The sequence below is a fragment of the Balaenoptera musculus genome, chromosome 5 (assembly GCF_009873245.2).
Source record: "Balaenoptera musculus isolate JJ_BM4_2016_0621 chromosome 5, mBalMus1.pri.v3, whole genome shotgun sequence".
NCBI classification, from domain to species: domain Eukaryota; kingdom Metazoa; phylum Chordata; class Mammalia; order Artiodactyla; family Balaenopteridae; genus Balaenoptera; species Balaenoptera musculus.
In genome coordinates this window covers 48,226,701-48,246,904 of record NC_045789.1, presented here as the reverse complement: position 1 = coordinate 48,246,904, position 20,204 = coordinate 48,226,701, and the positions used below count along the sequence as shown (strand labels likewise).

Below are 20,204 nucleotides of genomic sequence, written 5' to 3'. Positions count from 1 at the left end.
AGTCCCCCGAGTTATGTGAACCATTTAGCTAGGGTAAAATCCTCGCTTTAGTCTGACGTCTCAGAGTCGAAGGGTCAAAGGGTCAAAGGGTTAGGAATGGGAAGTGATCACTCTCTGAGAAGCCCACAACTGAGGGCTCAGAACTGAACATGCTGTGTGGTTAGAGGGAATTTCTGTGGCTTTACAAGCCTCTTGGAGATTTCATGCGTTAACAGTAATGATTCCAAGGGATAGTCTGGGGGGCAGATATAAATAGCAGGACACAAACGAGGTAATGTGCCACTGCCAAGCTATTGCTGGGGATGTTTATAAAAAGAAAAGCATTCCCTTCTCAGCTCTCAGCGTCAGCAGCCTCCTATCCTGGAGACACGCTCACCGCCACTGAGAGAGTGGGGAAACAGTTTGAGACCTAGCATCATTTAAACCTCCACAGGCAGAAAAGCCAGGTAAACATTTTGACTTATTTACACTCAGACTATGGAAGTGAAGAATTTTCAAGAAAATCCTGATTCAGAGCTTGCTTGGTACATACTGCCTTGTGACAGTTATCTGTCAAGTATTATTTTCCAAATCTTTTTTTAAAGGGAAGCTTCACACAGAAGTGGCATGTTTGTACTATCTTTTGATATCTTTAGTGAAAGAAACTGCTCCTGAATAAAGATGGGGATCTGGGGCCAAAGGGAAGACTATCTTCTTTCCCCTGTGCTGTTCTTCCCCATTTTCAGATGCCATAATATGGTGATTGGTAGGATAAAAAAAGAGATTTCAGTTCAGTTCCAGCCATGTCAACTTTGTTGTAGGTATGTGGAAGGAACTATAAACCAGTCTTTAATTGAATCAGTTAATGGCTCTGGGACAGCTTCAGCCCTTGACAGCCTCTTTCCCTCCTGTTTACCTGTTCCTGTCTCATGAACTTTGGGATGAATATTGGGTATTCAGCCAACAGGATTATATAATCTTACTAGAATTGCTTCCTACCCAGTTCCTTCTTATTCTCATTCCTGCCTTCAGAAAGTTATGCAAGACGCTTGTTTTATCCTTGGCTTCTCTTAAACGTGCATATTTGGGAGAAGCAGACTGCCTCGGATAACCTTCTGGTTTTTACCTCTACTGGCCTCCATTCTAGCCAAATGGGCATGACTTGGTTTGCAAAGAGGATCAAAGAATGGATGATATGCGTGGATACTAACTCCTGGAGAATTCTTGGAGACTGGGAGCTAGGGGACCAATTTGAAATGGTTGTTTTTTAGTTTGTGATTTCCTATGTATGCTGAGGGGAGATTTAGAGATAGGAAGAAAAAATGACTACCAGTGACTATGGTGGGAGAGACAACATGTCTAAAAGAGAATGGAAATGGACAGATTTATCCTTGAGCAAATTGCTGAAGTTCTCCGAGCTTTGGTTTCTTCATCTGTAGAATGAGGGTGTTAGACCACCAGACAAAGTGTAATGACCCTTCCAGCCATTGGAAATTTATTAATAATCACTTCCTAACCATCATGATACCCACTCTTACCCAGAATGAAAAAATATATAGTGTGTGTCATCCTGTTCTACTTCCCTAAACCTTTTTTTTAAAGTCTGCTAAATTGGAATTTTTTCTTTTTAATTTAGAAGAGAAAAATGAAGGCAGGACATTTTGAAGTGGTCACCATGCTGCTGGCACCTATGATTCTAATGGACATCTTCCAGGTAATGTTAGGAATGGGAAGCATGTGGTCACTGGAATGGGAACTCTTGATATGAGGTTGCCTGAGGCATTTGTGTGGGTTGATGATGGAAATGAGAACAGAGAGAGTAGGTAAGTTAGTTTTTTACAAGTAGATCTTATCTTTTACACACTGATACGTGTTAACTGTAGAAAATTGAAAAATTAAAATTAAGCAAAAAGAGGAAAGTAAAAATCATCCACAGTCTTCCACCCAGAGGGAAAGACTCAATCTGTTGGTGTGTATTCTTCTCAGCTTTCTTCTATGTGTTTATGTTTGTAATTTACAAAAATGGATTCACACTATACATAGTATTTTTTTACCTTTTTAAGTTAATATTGTGCTACAGATGTCTGTCCATGGCATCAGATATTCTAAAAATATGTATTTTTCTTTAGATAAGATGACACTGCAATGTTTATCTACGTTTTCCATTAAACTATATAGTGACTATTTTCCCACATTCAGTATTCTTTTTTTTTTCTGATAGTTTATGATTTTATTTTTTACAATTGAATCTTTAAACATTCTGTATCATATTTTTATGTAAAATATGAGCCAGGTATCTCACTTGATATTTCTCGCCACATTGTTAACTCTCACATCACTACTGAATGAGTATTTGTCCACTGGTTTGAAGTATGTTCTTTAAAATGTGTTAAATTCTTAAAATTTTATCCATTTTTAAATTTAATATTCTGATATATTGTTTATAGAATCACTGTATATTCTGTTACCTGGTCTGCAGTGTGACTTTTTAAAAATTGAAGTATAATTCACATATAAAAATATACCATTTTACTTTAAAAAAAATTTTTTTTTAATTTATTTATTTTGGCTGTGTTGGGTCTTCGTTGCTGCGCGTGGGCTTTCTGTAGTTGCGGCAAGCGGGGGCTACTCTTCATCGCGGTGCGCGGGCTTCTCATCGCAGTGGCTTCTCTTGTTGCAGAGCACAGGCTCTAGGCGCACGGGCTTCAGTAGTTGCAGCACACGGGCTCAGTAGTTGTGGCTTGTGGGCTCTAGGGTGCAGTCTCAGTAGTTGTGGCACATGGGCTTAGTTGCTCTGCGGCATGTGGGATCTTCCCGGACCAGGGATCGAATCTGTGCCCCCTGCATTGGCAGGCGGATTCTTAACCGCTGCTCCACCAGGGAAGTCCCCAAAATATACCATTTTAAAGTGTACAGTTCAGTGATTTTCATATATTCACTATGTTGTGCAACCATCACCACTATCTCATTATAGGACATTCCCATCATGACAAAAAAGAAATCCTGTAGCTATTAGCAGTCAATCCCAATTCCCTCTTCCCTGCATCCCCTGGGATGCACTTTGTCTCTATGGATTTGTATATTCTGGACATTTTATCTGGCCTTTTGTGTGGCTTCTTTTACTTAGCATAACATTTTGAAGGTTCATCCATGTTGCAGTGTATATTAGTACATCCTTCTTTTTTATAGTTTAATAATATTCCATTGCATGGCTATGCCACATTTTTTTTATCCATTCATTAACTGATGGACATTTGGGTTGGCCCCACTTTTTTGTTCTTATGAATGAATAGTCCTGCCACAAACTTTCATGCAAAGGTTTTTGTTTGTGGGAACATATATTTTCAGTTCCCTTGGGTATATACCCAGGAGTAGAATTGCTGGGTCATATGGTGACTCTATGTTTAATATTTTGAGGAAGTGCCCCAAACTGTTTTCCACAGTGGCTGCACCATTTTAATTACTTATACAGCAGGGTATGAGGGTTCTATTTCTCTACATCCTTGCTGACACTTGCTATTTTCCTTTTTTTTTGGCTGTGTTGGGTCTTCGTTGCTGCGCGCAGGCTTTCTCTAGTTGCAGCGAGCAGGGGCTACTCTTTGTTGCGGTGCGCAGGCTTCTCGTTGCAGTGGCTTCTCTTGTTGTGGAGCACAGGCTCTAGGCATGTGAGCTTCGGTAGTTGTGGCATGCAAGCTCAGTAGTTGTGACGCATGGGCTTAGTTGTTCCGAGGTATGTGGGATCTTCCCAGACCAGAGGTTGAACCTGTGTCTCGTGTCTCCTGCCCTGGCAGGCGGATTCTTAACCACTGCGCCACCAGGGAAGTCCCTATTTTCCTTTTTTTCCTTATCTTTATAGCCAGCCTAATGGGTGTGAGGTGGTATCTCACTGTGGTTTTGATTTGCCTTTTAATATTCTTCTGCAACATAAATTTGATGTGTTTGTTTTATGAATGTTTCATAATTTGTTTAACCAATTTCTTTTCTTTAACCATTTAGGTCATTTTTACATTTTTGTAACAAACTTTTAGTAATTGAATTTCATCCATATAGGCTTTTGTTTCAATGGATAACTCAGAGGAAGAAAATATAATCAGTGTGTTCACCTAGCCTTTGTACCTGTTCCTTGTCCATTCAGTTTCCCCTGAATTGTGGTGGCATTTGTGAGCTTTTTCAGTGCTCAAGATACTCACTATACAGAACACACAATCAACGGTGGCCTTTGGCCAGAAAGACTTGATGTCTAAAATTAGACATGCAGAGACTGGTTAGAGGCACAGGGGGAAAGACAGGATCATATTGGATCAACCCTTGATATGATGTGAGGAATGTGGGGGGGGGGGTGGTTTCAGGGTATGATGTCTTATAAGATGTTGAAGTCTTGAAGATAAATTAGGCATTGGCGCCCAAGATGCACTCTGATACATTCTGTGCTGTGGAGCAAAGTGCATTTCTTGGCTAGGAGATGGCAATGATTTCATCTCATGAAGCTCAAATTCCCACTTCAAGAAAGTGACCTACAGACCCAGATTTCATCTCATGAAGCTCAAATTCCCACTTCAAGAAAGTGACCTACAGACCCAGGAGTTCAGGGGTCTCAGTGACTTCCCCAGCAGAATATTCTGTGGCTGGTAATCAAGACCATTTCTGATGCCAGCACAATTCCTACATTCATAACACGGTGTTGTGAATCGTCTGCCCAACCTTTCATAAGGGTTGTTATGAGGACAAAATTTAACTCTTTTTTTTAAAAAGTGCTACATAAATGTCAGTGGTCTTCATCATCAGAAACACAACATTTTGGTTAAGAGAACGGACTCTGGAGCCAGATTGCCTGGGTTCAAATATCAATTCCAAACAAGTTAATCTCTCTGTGCCTTAGTTTCCTCATCCTTAAAAAAGGAACTAATAATAGTACCTACCTACCTCACAGGGTTACCATAAAGATTAAATGAATGAATATATATGAACACTTAGTGCTTCACATACAGAAAGTACTCTGGAGAAGTTTGTTAGGCCTTAATGATGAAGTGGCCACAGGGGGTGACTGAGAAGGAGAAATCTAAGAAAATTTCACAAATGAATAAGTTGATGGTAGTTGTAGGCAGTAAGATTATAAGTTTGGTCTTGGTCTTAGATTGTTTTGTTTGAAGGGTCTTTGAGCAATTCAAGTGGAGTTATTAAGTAGGCAGTTGCTATACAGATCTTGCACTTACAAGACAGGTCAGAGGTATTTAGATGATAACTGAAACTATGGGTCTTATATAATTGCCTAAGGGTAGAATTGAGAGTTGGAAAATAAGTAGCCTTGAGAAACTCCAGCATTTAATGGCCAACTAGAATATGCTAGATCTGCAAAGGAGTCTAAGAAGAAATGTTTCCTTAGTGAGAGCTGTTTGGATGGAGGAATGGGGGTCGGAAACCGGATTGAAGAGGGCTGGGATATGAGTGGAAATGAAACGGAGATGGCAAAGTTAGATGTCTTTTTGAAGAAGTTTGACTATGAGGGGAGAAGAGAGATAGTGAGAAGGAGATAGTGTGGGATGTGGAATCAAGTTATATTTTGCTTTCTTAAGTTGGTTCTCTATACCGCCTCTTCCTTTCCACACACACACTCACACACTTTAAGAATCATTCACATGGAGCCTGCAACTTTAACAGATCCTGGCTAAGTGTTTCTATAAAGTCTCCAACTGAGGTTGCAACTTATGCAGTCAGTGTACCATACAAGTATAGCGTAGTGGAGAGAGACAGTGATATGGAGGGCATTATCCTTTTACTTGTAGAAACCCTTAGATGGTATCTCTGGGCAGTTGTGCTCATCCTGTGTTTTGATCCATAGGCCTGAGCACAGGGTTCTTACTTAGTTCACTTGAACTAAGTGTTTTGCCAGTTGCTATGCTAGATGCTTGGAATTCAGAAGATAAATATGATACATATCATGCCCTTGAGGAACTTACAGTATGATACAGTCTGCCCTCCATATCCATACATGCATGACCCCGCAGATAGAGAGGGCCCGCTGTATTCATTGTACCGTGCCTTTTTTTTGGCTGCAGCACGTGGCATGCGGGATCTTAGTTCCCCGACCAGGGTTCAAACCAGCACCCCTGGTTTGTGCAAGCGCGGAGTCTTAACCACTGGACCGCCAGGGAAGGCTGTACTATGCCAGTTTTATAAGGAACTTGAGCATTTGTGGATTTTGGTATTTGCGGGGGCTCCTGGAACCAATCCCCCATGGATACTGAGGGAAGACTGTACATATATTCCTATTACGAAATGATAAAAATAACCACAGCTTGTTGAAGGCTTGATACGTGCCAGGCATGGGGCTAAGGACTTTGCATATATTCATTATATCATGTAATCCTCACAACAATCCTGCAATTAAGATATTATTTCCTCACGTTATCCCCATTTTTTAGATGAAAAAAATTGAAGCTCAGAAATGTCAAGTAACTTTCCCATAAGTAATTAGTACCTAGTTAGTAACAGAAATGGAATTTGAATCCAGATCTATCTGATTCAAAGCTAGTAGTGTTCGTTACACTACACTGCCCTGCTTCTTATGTTATGTGTGTCATATAAAGATGCTTAGTCCTTTTCCAGTTACTTGTAATGGAAAGACAATTCAAACTAGCTCAGATAAATAGGGAATTTACTGATTCTTATGACTGAAGTAAAATACAGTTTTCAGGTAAAGCTAGACTCAGGCCTTAAGTAATGTTATCAGGGCCTCATCTCTCTCTTCACCTCTCAGCTCTGCAAACCTTCCTTTGTTGGCTTTATTTGTAGACAGGATTCTCCATGGGACTAAATGGATAACTATTGGCTGCCGCATGCCAATATTATCCTTAGAGCTTATGGTTATAGGGAAAGAAAGCCTTTTGTTTTTCTGGGAGTGCTCTGGTTTTTAAGCCTGCATCGTTGCTTATCATAGGGGCTGAAGATGCAGAATCAGTCCTAGCTGAACCACACAGACAAGGGGGAGGGGGCAGCCTCAAAGCAAAAAGGGTAATATTTGCCTTTATATATTTATCCTTCATGTAAAGTGTTTCACACAAGATATTTCAAATTCACTCAACAGTCTTGAGTGGTTGAGGAAATCTAGCTAAGAATATTGTTCAAAGCCAGGACTGCCACCCATTTTCTTCAGTTTCACCCTCATTGTTCTTTCCTCCGTACCACAGGGTTCAAACGAATGAGTTGTAGGCATGGTCATTTACTCTTTCGTATAAATATGTGAGAAAAGTTATCATTAGCAGTGGAAGATACTTCCTATGTAAAAACATATCCAAAGTTCACTGTAAGCAAGGGAGAGGGTCTTGGCATGAGGGGCTGGATGCGATAAATTGAGAGAAATGATGTACACCAAATGTCTTTATTTCAAGAGTATTAATGTCCTTTTCCTTTGAAGGTACAAGCTGAACTGTTAGATATGGCAGATAATGCATTTGATGACGAATACCTGAAATGCACTGACAGGATGGAAATCAAATATGTCCCCCAATTGCTCAAGGAGGAAAAAGCAAGCCTCCAGCTCTTGGAAGATGTGTGGGAAAATGCAGAAGCCAAGTGGGAAGCTCGGAAGACTCAGCTCTTTCTCCCTGTGGGTTTTAAGGATAACCATGGAATAGCCCTGATGGCATATATTTCTGAAGCTCAAGAGCAAACTTCCTTTTACCGTCTGTTCAGTGAAGCTGGGAAAATGGCTGGCCAGTCTCGAAAAGATTATGTCTATGGCTTCCAGTTCAAAGCTTTTCATTTTTACCTGTCAAAAGCTCTGCAGTTGCTGAGAAGATCTTGTGAGAACAGTTACAAAAATGTGGTGTATAGCGTAAGGCAGACTACTTTATTTACATTTGGAGGACTAAACCAAGTCCGACTTGGCCATTTCACCTTGGCATATTCAACCAAACCTCAAGTTGCTAATGACCAAGACGTTCTGTTAACCATCAACACATGCTTTGGAATTGCCGTTGAAAAATTTTTTGATAAAGAAAGTGAAAGAATTATTTTAATACCTCTGAATGAGGTTTTTCATGTGTCACAGGGTGGGGCTGGCAATAACCTTATCCTTCAAAGCACAAACAAGACCTGCAGCCATTATGAGTGTGCATTTCTAGGTGGTAAGTGTCTCTGTTCTGTCTGTGCTTGTCTGGGAAAGAAGGAGTGGCGCTCTTAGGCCCAGGGAGAGGTCCGGAAGAAAATTGGGAGGTTTTAAAAGGAGACAAAACATTGGTGGTCTCTCATCTGGCTCTTTTCATACTGTTTCTTTTTTCATAATTTAATTGTATCAAAATAATACATTTACGGTATTATTGAAAGTTAAAAAAACAAAATACTAATATAAGGTAATGGTTCTCAACTAGCAGTTTTGCCCACTAGGGTCAGTTGACCGTAGCTGGAAACATTTTTAATTGTCACAACTATCTTTAGTTGCTGCTAGCATCTAGTGAGTATAGGCCAAGGAACAAAACCTGCCTGGCGGCTCTCATTTAATTGGAAGTCTAGAAGTGGGCTGTCCAGAGTTGGTACAGGGGCTCAACTACATCATGAGTAACTCAGACTCTGTCGTCCACCAATTTTAGCATGTTGGTTTGTTGATTCATGTTTTCAGTGTGACTATTGGCAGCTGTAGACATCAATCCATGTTCAAGACAAAAAGAAAGGATAGGCGGATGGTAGCCAAATCTGCCTGTTTAATCAGGAGAGTAAAAGCTTTCCCAGAAATTCCGAGTAGACTTCTGATTGCATATCATTGACCGGAACAGCTACTTGATCATCTGTAACTACAAGAAAATCTTGAAAAGAGGGTAATTAGCTTTTCCAGACTCTGTCGTGTAGGGAGGCAGGGGAGAAGGGAATTAGAAGAATCTGATCACCACCACCCTCCTCAACATTTGTGCATTTCCCCTTCCCATTCTCCCAGTGTAGTAGACTGGTACCATTTTGTTTTTAAGTACTACTTTTACCTCAGAGTTATCAGTTGTATGATTTTCTGTTTCCTTAGCTTTTTATATCCCATCAATAATTCACCCCCTGAATCCTTAGACATATAAATCTCCTCTTAATACATTTAGGTATATCAGATACTCTCTCTTTTTTTTTTTTTTTTTTTTATACTCCTGGATTCCATCACCTTGCTTTATGAAAATACCCTGAAATCTCTCCTCACTACTATTCTGAGACTTTCTTTTGCTTCTGCCCTATGAGGAATCCCCTATATCTTGGATTTCCTTCTCTTCCTTGAATTACTCCTTAGTTTGGAAGGGGTAGGGATTCTTCAGAAGTTTTCTGAGAAAAGAGATATTAAGACAAATTTTCTAAGACTTTGTATACCTGAAAAATCTATCTTTGAGACCTTGAATAATAGTTTGTAGATTTGTATTTTTGTCTTGGAAATTATTTTCCTTGGAATTTTGGAGATATTCCTTCATTGTCTTTTAGTTTCTGATGCTGCTGTTAAAAAGTGTGAAGCCATTCTAGTTACTAAAACTTTGAATGAGACTTGTTTTTCCCTCTGGGAGGTTTTAGGATATTTTCTTTATCGCCAGCGTTCTGAAATTTTATGGTATTGTGCTTTGGGGTAACCCTTTCTCCTTCCTCTTATGAAAATGGCCTCTTGTTGATCTTCTTCTAGCACTATGTCTCTGTAATCTACTAAAGGTGGAATGACAACTGTATAACCATGCAGCACTGCCTAATGGTAAACATAACCGTTGATCATTACAGTGCCTCTGAGCTGGGAGGTTGTGAATGAAGTATAAATACCTGGAGGGAAGCCATAGCTTTGGGCATTCCTGAATGTGGTGTGACATACTGAGGTATTCTTCTTGCTGAGTCCTGGAGTATACTCATGGCGTGACTGATATAAGAGATGTTGTCTTCTATGTGTGGCATGAGGCTACTAAGCTAGGATAGTTCCTGCACCCACCTGTGTAACCTTGTTTTCTTGTATTTGAGATGTCATTCTGGGGACTGAAGGACAGCCCTGGACTGCTGTGAGGACTTGCATTGAAGGTGTATCTCTCATGCTACCCTTTAATAGTTATGCTGTGTTCCCTGCCTTGCATTCTTCTGCAAAACTGAGTAAACTGGTGAGGGGATGCCTTTTGGAGTCTTATGAGTATGATTGTCTAGCTGAACCCAAAACCACAGCTGCTGGTCAAGCAGAGCGAGTATTGAAGTAGGGCCTTGGAAGTGGGATAGACTTTTAGACCTTGACTCAAATGTGCCAGGGCATTATGAGATAAAAAAGAACAGGTAGAGAAGTGCTGATGAGACATTATGCCTGTGAGATGGAGTGGGGAGGGGAGCTGGTCCACTTTTGATTTAATGGCAGAAGCTATGTGGCCATTGAGATTCCTGGGGCACAAAATTTAAGGATGTCTTCATGCTTAGGGTCGTATACTTGCACAACCTGCACCTGCATGATCCTAAGAGTGAGTGCCTCCTTAAATTTTGCACTCTAAACACCTCATTTGCCTCACCTTAGTCCTGGCCCTGAGTTGGAAGTTAGACCAACTGTTCTCCTTGAGGGGGCAGACGAAGACTGAAGTGAGCAAATTTATGTTGAGAGGAAAAGTGCCCATTTCCCTCACCCAACCATACATTGGACCTGACCAAAAACGAAGCCAGCTGGAGCCAGCTCATACCAGCTCACGGGAGCTGACTGTGGGAGTATATCTCTTGGCAATTCCTCATACATCACGATGGCTTGAAATTGGCCATGGATGAGAGTTATACCATGGACATCAGCAAACACTACAGATCAGAACCCCCATTCTCCACCCCAGAACCTGTTCAATTTATCAGCACATTATAGCCAGAAACCCAGTTGCAGCTGGGCTGACAAAATGATACCACTTTTGGTACTTCTAATGCACTCAGCCAGATGCTATCTGTGGAGGCATTGGTTCTGCAGAAACCCTGGCTACGGTAGCTGCAGTAGGCCAGATCAATCACGCGTATCTGGTTGATGAACAGAGGTAGGCAGTGGAGCCCACAGAGTTCATGTTTGTGAGTAGCATTACGGTAAACAAAAGGGGTGGAGCCGCTGGGTTGATTCAGAATGAGCCAAGTCTCAGACCTACATGGGGAAGTGTGTTATGAGCCCAGTGTGAGGAAAGGGGAGGAGAGTGGGCAAACTTCTGCGGGCCTGCCCAGAAAGTCAGGCCGAGGCTACGCAGCAGGTTAATGTTCAAACCAGCCACAAGGGAAAACCTCCGTGGAGGCTCACCTGTCCTATTTGTTTGGAGAGCTCTGGCAAAGTCAGGCCACTGCACTTGATTGTGTTGCTTTACCTCTAAACTGGAGTCTGACCAATGTCTGTCCTCTGCTGCCATCTGGAGATAACTAATGGGAACTCAGGATCAAAAACACCCTGAAGTGATCATTAAAGCTAGGCTGTTTGAAACACTATGAAGGATAATAACCAGGGGTTTTAAAAGCTCAAGCCAGGAGGGTATAATCAGAACCTTGTTCCATTGTGACTGAATATACCTCTGGATGTAAAAAGGCAGCATTTATGAAAGTGATTAAAAAATTATACTGTGCTAAATTTAGTGTGCTAACACAGTCCTGTGCTGTTACTTTAAACCTGCTTGTGATTTTCAAGGTAAAAATGTATGTGGGCCTTACAAAAACTACTTAGCCAAAGAAAATAGTTCAGTTGGTTAGGAAGTGGAGAGGATAATTCCTGGTGGTCAAAGATACTCGTATCAATCCAAGATAATGGGAGTGAGTAAATGGTAACAAAACCCTTGATCCGTCCTTATGGGAAAATTACCACAGGTTAACCTTCTTTTATACTGTTTTTCTAGAAAACTTGATAAAAGTAGAATGTCAGCTGTGTAATCAGGCTACATTCCTCATCGTTTAAAATGACCCCATCTGAAAACTGTACTTGGATTGGGAGGACTATAGATGAATTATAAATACCTGGTAGGAAGCCATAGCTTTGAGATTTCATGCCCCTTACAGTGTAGATATAATATGATTCATTGGAAGAAAACTTATAAGCAGAGAAATAGTAGAGTATACCTCATCCCCTGAACTCTCATTATTTTACTGAACAGGCTGGTCATAGATCATCTGGTATTTTGGACAGTATTTCCATAGAGAGGGACCAGACTGTATATATGTAAATATATTTTACATATTAATAGAGTCATGGGGGCGGGGAATATCAGTGTTCCCTGACTGCAAAAGTAATCTTGTTAGAAAGGAAGAGCCCCTGAACTCCAGTGGCTGGTGTTAGTCTATTTTGTTGAGCTTACTCAGACCTGCTGAGCCAACTCTCTGCTAAGCCATTGAAAGGGGGAAAGAAGATGAACCTACAGAGCTATCCAGATTTATTTTTTATAAATTCACCCCTAGCACTTGAGGGCTCATCAAATATAAGTACCTTCGTTGGTTCTGATGGACACTCTTTTAGCCTTCCCTGGGAGTAGCAAAGTTGCTGTGTTGTTGTCTGGGATTGGGGATTCAACAGGATTCTGTGTTAGATAAACCAGATAGGAAGTGACATATCACATATCCATCACCTCGAGAAATTCACATTATGAATCAATGCCTAGAACATTTGGAAGGCTGTTCAGACTGTTTATTCCATATTTATAGGAAAAGGGAGAACCCTTCATTACCAACCCCCTCCAGACTTTCACCCACCAGACTTGTTCATGCTGATTGTATCAGACAAGGTTTCCAACCAGAGAAACAGAATCAGTTGTAAGGAATTGGCTTACATGATTGTATGGGCTAGCAAGACAAGTCTGAAATCCATAGGTCAGGCTGTCAGGAAGGGCAGGCTGGAACTCTTGGGTGTGAGCTGAAGCTGTGTCCACAGGCAGAATTTCTTCTTTTGGGAAGCCTAAGCGCTTAAGGCCTTTCTACTCATTGTATCAGGCCCACCAGATTATCTTGGATAATCTCCCTTATATGAAGGTAACTGATTATAGATTTTAATCCCATCTACAAAATACCTTCAAGGCAACAACTTAGATTAATGTTTGATTGAATAACTAGGGACTGTATCCTAGACAAGTTGATGCATAAAACTGACCCTCACACCTGTATTAGTTATCCATCACTGCATAACAAATTACTCCAAGATTTAGTGGCTAAAAACAACATTTATTGTCTCATAGTTGCTGTGTCAGGAATCTGGGTTCAGTGTAGCTGGGTCTTTTGACTCGGGATCTCTCACAAGGCTGCAGTCATCATAATACTTGACTGGGGAAGATGTACTTCCCAGCTCACTCACATGGTTGATGGCAGGATTCAGTTCCTAGTGGGTTGTTGACTAAGGCCTTAGTTCCTCATGAGCTGTTGGCTGGAGGCCTCCCTTGTTCCTAACTACATAGGCCTCTCCATAGACTGTCTCACAGCATGGCAGCTGTCTTTTCAGGTGTGAAGTCTTACAGGTAAGGCCCCCCCATTGAGCCAATAGTTTGGATAAAGTAGTAGGTGAGGCTTTGTACTGTCTAATGTGGAGGTTCTCAGACTTTCTTTCTTCTTGGTGTCCTTAGTGTTGTCATAATTTTTTTCAGAGTGTCCCTAGGCTAAAATAAATGCCTAAGAATTCCATTTATTAAGTAAACTCAAACAACTCAATAAGTGTTTATGTCCTAATATCTTAGTAGCTGTTTTTTAAGAAGTAATATATATAAAAAGTTTTAAGAACTATTATTTCATTTTTAACCACAGTGACTTGCTAATGGGATGTACGTGCCTATTGGACACTGACTGCACAGCTTCTCAAACCTTGGTGTCAGATTAGATCCCACCTTATTTCCTGATCCACATTGATTTTTCACATATATTTGCTTTTTATCACAACACTTGCTAAAAACCCAGCTTTGCAAATATGTGATGTTATCGAATAGAATGTAGCATAACTTTGAAACTGTGTTCTATCTAAAGCTAGTAGTTCATGCAGTGTCTGAAAGATATCAAGTCGGGCTGTGTTTGTCTTGAAATTTTAAAATATCCCTTGGTACCCCTGTGAATTTGCTAGAGCGTGCAGGGACACCTCTACCACTGTTTGGAAACTGCAGGTCTAATGGATGGGCAGCCATTTATTTGCGGAAGTGGCTAAGGCTTTAGGAGCCAGGTTTGGCTCTTAATTGGAGGTAAAATTTCCATGTGACAATGGAACTTTTGGGAGTTTGTCCTACTTCATGGGAATTTAGTTCAAAGAGAACCCATTGCACAATAAGATATTAGGTTGGAGAATCATGACTTTTCTTTTAGTGAGACAGTCTGTCTCATTAGGCCCAGTAACAGGCTAGCAGTAGCAGGGCCTACAAAGGGAGGAGTCCTTGTGTCCAAAAGTGCAGTGGCCAACAAATACTGCTGTAGTCTTGTTGCCAGAAATTCCAATCAGCTATGAGTTTGGTCACAGACATCTGTAATTTCTTGAGATCTGAAGGAGATAGGAACTCCTGGGAGGGCTTTATTTACTGTTGTCTGAACTGCTTCCAAGGCTTCTTACTGTAGAGTTCCCTGCTAAAATAACAACTTATAAGGTTTTCCAGTGTGGCTGGTAGGAATAGTCACTATTCTTCATCCTTTGAGTTCTTTCCCTGGCCTTGGGTAGTTTCCTTAGACAAGTATAAACTGATCAGTACTTTGCTGAGTACTGGAAACCCTTTGAAGATCTCTGGGGTTCTCTGTGCAGCTCCTTTCTCTTTAGTACTCTGTAAAAACCAAACTATCCTGGTATTTTTCATTGTGGAAAAAGTTTAAACTGCTTAATAGTTATAATACCATATGAGTTTTCTGTTTATTCTTGAGTTATTTTTGATAAGTTCCATTTTTCTAGGAATTGTCCATTTGTCTTATATTTCAAATTTATTGGCATAAAGCTAGTCACAGTAATCTCATGTCTTTTTACACCTGCTGAATCCGTGGTTATATTCCCTTTTTCAATCCCTATATATATTTGTGTCTTCTCCCGTTCATTTCTGGATCAATCTCTTACCCATTTTTAACCCTCCTACTTTTTTTTAATTGAAGTATAGTTGATTTACAATATTGTGTTAGGTTCAGGTGTACAGCAAAGTGATTCAGTTATATATATATATATTTTTTTCAGATTATTTTCCATTATAGGTTATACAGGACATTCTGAATATAGTTCCTCATGTTATACAGTAAATCCTTATTGCTTATCTATTTTATATATAGTAGTTTGTATCTGTTAATCGCATATTCCTAATTTATCCCTACCCCCTCCTCCCTTTCCCCTTTGGTAACCATAAGTTTGTTTTCTGTGTCTGTGAATCTGTTTGTTTTGTATATAGATTCATTTGTATTATTTTTTTAGTTTCTACATATAAGAGATATTATATAATATTTGTATTTCACTGTTTGACTTACTTCACTTAGTATGATGTTCTCTAGGTCCATCCATGTTGCCGCAAATGACAATATTTCATTCTTTTTTATGGCTGAGTAATATTCCATTGTGTTTATACATATACATACACAATGGAATATTATATATATAATATATTATAATACATATATGTGGTATATAGAGATATATACCACATCTTCTTAAGCCAATCATCTATTGATGGGCACTTAGGTTGTTTCCACGTCTTGGCTATTCTAAGTAGTGCTGCTGTGAACATTGAGGTGCATGTATCTTTTTTTTTTCTTTAATTAATTAATTCATTAATTAACTTATTTTTGGCTGTGTTGGGTCTTCGTTTCTGTGCGAGGGCTTTCTCTAGTTGCGGCAAGTGGGGGCCACTCTTCATCGCGGTGCACGAGCCTCTCACTATCGCGGCCTCTCTTGTTGTGGAGCACAGGCTCCAGGCGCACAGGCTCAGTAGTTGTGGCTCACGGGCCTAGTTGCTCCGCGGCATGTGGGATCTTCCCAGACCAGGGCTCGAACCCATGTCCCCTGCATCGGCAGGCAGATTCTCAACCACTGCGCCACCAGGGAAGCCCGCATGTATCTTTTTGAATTAGGGTTTTCATCTTTTCTGGATATATACTCAGGAGTGGGATTGCTGGATCATATGGTAGCTCTATTTTTAGTTTCTTAAGGAAACTCCATACTGTTTTCCATAGTGGCTGCACCAATTTACGTTCCCACCAACAGTGTAGGAGGGTTTCCTTTTCTCTACACTCTCTCCAGCATTTATTGTTTGCAGACTTTTTGATGATAGACATTCTGATAGGTGTGAGGTGATACCTCATTGTAGTTTTGATTTACTTGTCTCTAATAATTACGATGTTGAACATCTTTTCATGTGCCTGTTGGCCATCTGTATGTCTTCTTTGGAAAAATATCTATTCAAGTTTTCTTTCTATTTTTTGTTTGGATTGTTTGGTTTTTTGCTGTTGAGTTGTATGAGCTGTTTGTATATTTTGGATATTAACTCCTGTCAGTTGCATTCCATAGGTTGTCTTTTTTTGCTGTTGATTGTTTCCTTTGCTGTGCAAAAGCTTTTATGTTTGTTTAGGTCCCATTTGCTTATTTTTGCTTTAATTTTTTTCTTTTTTTGCCTTGGGAGACTGATCTAAGAAAATACTGCTACAATTTATGTCAGAGAATGTTTTGCCTGTGTTCTCTTCTAGGAATTTTATGGAATTATGTCTTATATTTAGGTCTTTAAACCATTTGAGTTTATTTTTGTATATGCTATGGGAGAGTGTTCTAATTTCATTGATTTTTATGTAGCTGTCCAGCTTTCCCAACACCACTTGTTGAAGAGACTGTCTTTTCTCCATTGTATGTTCTTGCCTCCTTTGTTGTAGATTAATTGACTATAGGTGTGTTGGTTTATTTCTGGACTCTCTATTCTGTTCCATTGATCTATTTGTTTTTGTGCCAATTCCATGCTATTTTGATTACTGTAGCTTTGTAGTATTGTCTGAAGTCTTGGGAGGGTTATGCCTCCAGCTTTGTTCTTTTTCCTCAGGATTGCTTTGGCAATTCTGGGTCTTCCATGGTTCCATATAAATTTTAGGATTATTAGTTCTAGTATTGTGAAAATGGAATGGATATTTTGATAGGGATTACATTAAATCTGTAGATTGCTTCAGGTAGTATGGTCATTTTAATAATATTAATTTTTCTAATCCAAGAGCATGGGATACCTTTCCATTTCTTTGAATCATCTTCAGTCTCTTTATCAGTGTTTTATAGTTTTCAACATATAGGTCTTTCACCTCCTTGCTTAAAAGTTTTTTTCCTAGTTTTTTTTTTTTTTTTACATGATTTTAAACGGGATTTTTTTTTTTTTTTTTTTTTTTTACTTTCTGATAGTTCATTGTTAGTGTAAAGAAATACAACAGATTTCTATATATCAATATTACATCCTGCTGCCTTGCTGAGTTCATTTATTAGTTCTAATAGTTTTTGTGTGGTGTCTTTAGGGTTCTCTATATAGAGTATCATGTCATCTGCAAATAGTGATAGTTTTACCTCTTCCCTTCAAATTTGGATACCATTCGTTTTTCTTGTCTGATTGCTGTGCTAGGATTTCTAATACTCTGTTGAATAGAAGTGGTGAGAGTGGGCATCCTTGTCTTATTCCTGAATTTAGCAGGAAGGCTTTTAGCTTTGAGTATGATGTTGGCTGTGGGTTTGTTATAAATGGCTTTTATTGTGTTGAGTTATGTTCCCTCTGTACCCACTTTGGTGAGAGTTTTTATCTTGAATGGATGTTGAATTTTATCAGTTGCTTTTTCTGCATCTGTTGAGATGGTCATGTGGTTTTGTCTTTTCTTTTGTTGATGTGGTGTATCACATTGATTGATTTACTTATTTGAACCATCCTTATGACCCTGGAATGAATCCAACTTAAACATTCTGCATGACCCTTTTTAGGTATTGTTAGATTAGGTTTGCTAATATTTTGTTGAGGATTTTTGATCTATATTCATCAAAGATATTGGCCTATAATTTTCATTTTTTGTAGTGTTTTTGTCTGGTTTTGGTATCAGGGTGATGGTGGCTTCATAAGAATTTGGGAGCGTTCCCTCCTCTTTAGTCTCTTGGAATAGTTTGAGAAGGATAGGTATAAGTTCTTCTTTATATGTTTGGTAGAATTCCCCAGTGAAGCCGTCCATTCCTAGACTTTTGTTTGCAGGGAATTTTTAAATTACGGATTTTATTTCACTTCTAATGATTGGTTTGTTCAAATTATCTGTTCTTTTTGACTCAGTTTTGACAGGCTGTTTCTAGAAACTTGTCCATTTCTTCTAGGTTGTCCAATTTGTTGGCATATAACTGTTCATAGTATTCTCTTATGATTTTTTGTATTTCTGCACTATTGGTTGTTATTTCTCCTCTTTCATTTCTTATTTTGTTTATTTGGGTCCTCTTTCTTTTCTTCTTGGTGAGCCTGGCTAGAGGTTTGTCGATTTTGTTTGTCTTTTTAAAAAAAACAGCTCTTGGTTTTATTGATCTTTTCTATTGTTTTTTATCTCTATTTTTATTTAGTTCCTTTCTGATCTTTATTATTTCCTTCCTTCTGCTGACTTTGGGTTTTGTTTGGTCTTTTTCTAATTCTTTTAGGTGACAGTTTGTTTATTTGAGACTTGTTTCTTAAGGAAGGCCTGTATTGCTATGACCGTCTCTCTTAGAACTGCTTTTGCTGTATCCCATAGATTTTGTAAGACTGTATTTTCATTGTCATTTGTTTCAAGGTGTTCTCTGATTTCCTCTTTGAGTTCATCATCAACCCATTGTTTTTTTTTAGTAACATGTTGTTTAGTCTCCATGTGATCGGTTTCTACCTTTTTTTTCTTTTTGTGGTTGATTTCTAGTTTCATACTGTGGTGGTCAGAAAAGATGCTTGAAATAATTTCTATCCTCTTAAAATTGTTGAGGCTTGTTTTGTCTCCTAGTATGTGGTCTATTCGAGAGAATGGTCCATGCACCCTTGAAAAGAATGTGTATTCTGGTTTTTTTGGATGTAATGTCCTGTAGATATCAATTAAATCCAACTGGTCTATTGTGTCATTTAGAATCTTTGTTGCCTTATTGATTTCATCTGGAATATCTGTCTATTGATGTCAGTAGAGTGTTAAAGTCTCTTACTATTACTGTATTCCTGTCAGTTTCTCCTTCTATGTCTGTTCATATTTGTTTTATATATCTAGGTGCTTCTATACTGGGTGAATATGTTAATGAGTGTAATATCCTCTTCTTGTATTGATCCCTTTATCATTATATAGTGTCCTTCTTTGTTTTTCCTTATGGACTTTGTTTTAGTCTGTATTGTCTGATATGGATATTGCTACCCCCGCTTTCTTGTTGTTTTCATTTGCATGAAGTACCTTTTTCCATCCCCTCACTTTCAATCTATGTATGTCTTTGCCCTAAAGTGAGTCTCTTGTAAGCAGCATATTGTAGGTTCTTTTTTTTTTTTTTTTTAAATCTGCCATTCTGTGTCTTTTGATTGGAGCATTTAGTCCATTGACATTTAAAGTAATTATTGACAAGTATATATTTATTGCCATTTTAAACCTTGTTTTCCAGGTGATTTTGTAGTTGTTCCCTGTTCATTTCTTCTTCTTTTTGTTTTTCTTTTTGTGGTTTGATGGTTTTCTTTTGTATTATGCTTGAATTGCTTTCTTTTTGTTTTTGGTGACTCTATCATACGGTTTTGACTTGTGGTTACCCTTGTTTTCAAGTATGTTAACCCGTAACTATATCTACTTGCTTTAGACTGGTAGTCATATAAGTTCAAACACATTCTAAAAGATCTACAATTTTAATCCCCTCTCCCATTTTTCATGATTTTGATGTCCTGTTTTACATCTTAATGTTTATGTTTTTGCTGTTAATTGTAGTTATCACTTTTACAAAAATTTTCTGATTGTTTTTTAATCTATGTACTGGCTTATTTAAGTGGTCTTCAATCCTTTTATACATTTGTCATTCCTATTGTGATTTTCCCTTTCCTATAGATTCTTGATTCTTTTCTGTTTAGAGAAGACCTTTCAATATTTCTTTTAGGTTAGGTTTAGTAGTGCTGTATTCTTTTAGTTTTTGCTTGTCTGAGACATCCTTTATCTCTTCTTCTAGCCTAAAGGATAGTCTTGCTGGGTAGAGTATCCTAGGTTGCAGATTTTTCCCTTTCATGACTTTGTCTGACAGTGTTTCTGCAGAGAAATTAGCTAAGAGCTTTATGGGGGTTCCTTTGTAACTGACTCTTTGTTTCTCTTTTGCTGCCTTTAGATTCCTCTCTTTATCTTGA

General features: G+C 38.9%; 1 protein-coding gene across 4 annotated transcripts in view; it reads left to right on the top strand.

Annotated features, from left to right (window-relative positions):
• Positions 1-336: 336 nt before the first annotated feature.
• The window catches only part of ART3 (ADP-ribosyltransferase 3 (inactive)), a 37,449-nt gene continuing 17,581 nt past the window's right edge, over positions 337-20,204 (top strand). For all 4 annotated transcript variants that reach the window (XR_005019966.1, XM_036852845.1, XM_036852844.1 and 1 more), the window contains exons 1-3: positions 337-446; positions 1,616-1,693; positions 7,394-8,105. Coding sequence is in view for 3 of the 4 variants with exons in the window: in XM_036852845.1 (XP_036708740.1) it covers positions 1,625-1,693; positions 7,394-8,105 (781 nt within the window). In the remaining variant the exon portion in view is untranslated. The remainder of the gene's footprint in view (positions 447-1,615; positions 1,694-7,393; positions 8,106-20,204) is intronic.